This window comes from Cricetulus griseus, chromosome 6 (genome assembly GCF_003668045.3).
Source record: "Cricetulus griseus strain 17A/GY chromosome 6, alternate assembly CriGri-PICRH-1.0, whole genome shotgun sequence".
Lineage (NCBI taxonomy): Eukaryota > Metazoa > Chordata > Mammalia > Rodentia > Cricetidae > Cricetulus > Cricetulus griseus.
Genome location: NC_048599.1, coordinates 90,553,066 through 90,557,124, shown reverse-complemented (window position 1 = coordinate 90,557,124; position 4,059 = coordinate 90,553,066). Strand labels below are relative to the sequence as shown.

Below are 4,059 nucleotides of genomic sequence, written 5' to 3'. Positions count from 1 at the left end.
CAGGAGGATTACCACAAGTTTCAGAACAGCCTGAGCTATATAGTGAGTATCAGGTCAGCCAGGACCACATGACAAGACCCTGTCTCAAAAACAAAAAGTAAAAAACAAAGAGGCAAACAGAGCCAATGAAGAGACAGAGAAACACAAACAAAAACCTCTCCAATATTTTCCTGTCTGTCTTGCTATGTTCCCTTCCTGATTTGGCACTCAGGATCAGAGGCACAGGTATAGCTAAAGGACACTTTCTAGAAGAGATGTGACACATTTTAGTCACTGTCCTGTGGGTAGTAGCCCAGTTGTTTTGATCAACCAATCAACCAATAAACAACTTGGTAAAAGTTTTCCTACATACGGGTGCTTGTCTGTCTAAAACAACAGTCTACAAAGAGGGAAACTGGTCAGAAGTGAATATTTAACTCTAACAGATAATGAAAATGCTTCCTCCAATGCCTTAGGTAAAGTAAGAAAAGCATGACTTGGGGGAAGCTTCCATGGAGAGTCAGAAATGGAGCTCAGAGTAAGAACTCTTAGCTCAGAACAAGAACTCAAGGCTCCCCTCCCCCACGTGTGGTGGCTAAGGAGTAGACTCCTCAGAGAAGTGAAGAAAGGGCTCTTATCAGTCCACCCTCCCCCTCTGGATGAGACAAACCCACCTTTGTTCAGGAGACTTCCTCTAAGGTATCCCTATAAATGCCACTGTGAGATGGGGTGAAGGAGGACCCAGCTTTTCGAAGTGGACAGAACCCAGGAAGGCCTGTAAGTGTTTTCTCTACTGGGGATGGCCAGCCTCTGGGGAGGCCTCTGACCTAGGCTGAGCTCTCTAGAAGTCTGACAGGGCTTCATGTGGCTTTCAGCCTGTGTTGGTGCTAGTGCAATGAGCATTGCTTCTGAGTGACAGGCAAGGGTAAGGAAAGGAAAATCATATCTGGCTTAGGGAAAGGAACCCACGTTTTAAGTGCTGTGCATTCCTAGCAAGGTCAACGACCACTGCTCCTGCATTTGCTCATATTGCAGGCATTGACAAGCTCATCACTGTAAATGGATAAATAATTAATTAATTAATTTTACTTACGGGTGTACAGGAAAGCTTGGCTGAGCTGCTCCTTATGGTCTGCTTCATTTTGTTCAGAAAGGACTTCTGGAGCTGGGGCTGGGGCTCAGTTGGTAGGGTGCCTTTCCAGCATGCACCAAGCCCTGGGTTCTATTCCCAACAAAACATAAACCAGGTATGATGGTACATTCCTTAATCTCAGCACTTGGGAAGCAGAGACAGGATAGTCAGGAATTCTACAGCATCCTCAGCTACATATTGAGTTCCAGGCTACCTAGGCTACATGAAACCTTGTCATTAGTAAAGCAAAACAAATGAGTTCCTTGAAACAGCATGGGCTAGGCTCCGCCTTAGCTTTCCTGGCTCATCCTAAATTCTTGCCTTCTTTTTCTATACTCCCTTCCCATGGGTCCAAAACAGTCTGGCTGTGGTGTGTGTGTGTGTGTGTGTGTGTGTGTGTGTGTGTGTGTGTGTATGTGTGTGTATGTGTGTGTCTGTGTGTGTAACATCTGTGTTCTCTATTCCAGGACAAAACCAAGATGAAATTCCCTTTACTTCTGGCTCTTCTAGTCGGGGGAGCATCTGCTCTTCATCTGAGTGAGTCATCAGTTCCTTCAGCCTCTCTCTCCCTCTTTTGTTCCTGTGTATAATAGATGAGGTCTGAATCACATAACCAGTACCGACACTGATCATTCCCAAGTTCAGAATTCCTGTACATTAGGGGTGTGGGGACTCTGATCTATTAAGTCTGTAGCCTTGATTCTTTTGTGGCATTTCCAATTTTGTCCTTTCTCCATAATTCTAACGATGCTCATAGTAAGAAGGGCTTCTTTTTTCCTTTGAGTTTCCAGAGCATTTTCTCTGCATGTTATGTCCTTTGATCCCCCAGAGCACCCTCATGAAGTACCCGGGATTGTATACAATTTCACAAACAAAGAAATAAAGCTGATAATTGCTGAGTACAGGACCCAGACCCACAAAGACTGGGCTCTAAGCTACTATGGTTAGCCATCTTGACCTCCTTTCTTTTCAGTCAGGGTTTTCACACTGGTGTTCAGGGAGTGGGGCAAGAGATGCCCACTGTATTGGGGAGAGAGTAGGGGAATGTGTGGGAAAAAAGGACACTTGAATTTTCTACTTGCCAGGGTCTGAAACTTCTGACTTCAAAAGCTCACCGAGAGATGAGAACTTACCTAGGGATGTGGAGCTTTCAAGACCAGAAGTAGAAGAGTGTCCTCCTGGGGAGGAGCTAATACCGCTGGAGGAAGAGGAAGGTTCTGGGGATGAGGGAGCTGTCTCGGGCCAGGATATGACAGATGAAGACCTTCAGTGTCCCAGGGCAGAGGACACAATGAGTCTGCCTGGCAACCCTGGATGTAAGACCTGTCGCTTCTTGCTGGTGAGGAACCCTCGACCTTTTGGCAATGCTCAGGTAAGTGGCCTGCGGCTGAGACTGAGAGGGTATCAGCCAGGAGACATGTCTCCACTTCCTGCATTAATGCTTGCTCTCTCTGTGGGCTGTGGGGGAGCATTAGCAGAGGGGGAAGCTTCAGAGATGCTGAGTGGGGAGGAGGTCACGTGGAAACATGCTGTACTTTGCTCTCCTGTTTTCTCATGGCTACAGCTGTGGAGGGAGGGGAAAGACGGTAAGAAGAAAGGACAGAGGGTAGGAGGGAGGAAGGGGATGGATTTTGGAGACTTGGGGACCATGACTGTGACCATGGGAACTTTTGCCAAGGGGGTGATGGACATTCCTTTCTTCCTCTTTTGTTTTGTTCTGCAGTCAGTTTGCCAGCGCTGCTACCGGGGCACCCTTGCCTCCATCCACAGCTTCAGCGTTAACTTCCAAATCTATTCCACTGTCAGGGGATTCAACCAGGGTCAAGTCTGGATTGGAGGCAGAATCGTGGGCTGGGTAAGAGAGATACCAGAACTAAAAGGGAGCAGCTCTTGAACCCATCCAGTATCAACCTTGCTACAGTTTTGTCTGTCTTTCCCTTTTACTGTCCCCTGAAGAGCTGGGGACAGAAGGCCACTCAGACAAGACACTGAGGTGCCACCAAGGATTTAGAACTGGGGCTGAGTTCAAGTTTCTCCCAACTTCTCTTGTCTATCTTTGTGATCTGGGGTTGTTTCCTTACCTCTAGGTTGCAAACAGGATGATCATATTATAGAGATGCGGAGATATGGAGAATGGGGTGGTGATGATTACTGTGGACCAGTAGTTCAGCTGGCCAGTATCCATTATGGACCTGTGGTCCAGGACCTTAGGGGTTAATAGGGATAGTGCTGGCTCCACCACCCACCTTCCCTCCACTCTATCCCTTTGCCTTCTACCTTCTCTAGGGCCGCTGCAAACGCTTTCAATGGGTTGATGGAAGCTCTTGGAACTTTGCATATTGGGCAGCTGGCCAGCCCCGCCCTGGAGGTGGCAGATGTGTGACCCTGTGTACTCAAGGTGAGGCTGGCTGGAGATGAACGAAGGGAAGGCGAGGGAGACTCAGGAAGAGTGCCAGGAAGTGAGTCTGGCCACTCAGTGAGAAGCTTTCTAGATGAGTTATAGAGCTGGTGGGAACTACGATCTTCCTGCTGTCATGTGAGGGTAGACAAAGTAATGAAGTTCTCCTATTCTCCTTTCACAGGAGGCCACTGGCGTCGGTCTCACTGTGCCCAGAGACGTCCCTTCATCTGTTCGTATTGAGCTCGTCCCAGCCAGGAGTTTAAATTCATCCTCTCCTGGGTAACCGCCTCTCCTTTCCAGCAAAATGTCTCCATCTTTCACCTCCCTACAATAAAGCCGCTTTATTGAATAGATTCCTTTTCTCCTGTGGTCATTGGTAGCTCAGGCTCATTTGAGCTCCATGCCTTTCATGAAGGAGCCATAAAGTTAGCATGCTTCAAGAAATGATGGTGCTGTGGGGTTTATGAAGCATCCTGGCAATAGGGAAACTTGTGCAGGTGGCTCTAAAGTGCTGGTGGAAGACACAATTACATAGCACGTGTGTACA

General features: G+C 47.8%; 1 protein-coding gene across 1 annotated transcript; it reads left to right on the top strand.

The window, feature by feature from the left end:
- The first annotated feature begins 1,573 nt into the window (after positions 1–1,573).
- Positions 1,574–3,846, top strand: Prg2 (proteoglycan 2, pro eosinophil major basic protein). Its single transcript, XM_035446951.1, has 5 exons — positions 1,574–1,648; positions 2,197–2,483; positions 2,835–2,966; positions 3,398–3,509; positions 3,694–3,846. The coding sequence occupies exons 1-5, from the start codon at positions 1,591–1,593 to the stop codon at positions 3,750–3,752; spliced, it is 648 nt and encodes a 215-aa protein (XP_035302842.1). The 5' UTR covers positions 1,574–1,590; the 3' UTR covers positions 3,753–3,846.
- Positions 3,847–4,059: the final 213 nt, after the last annotated feature.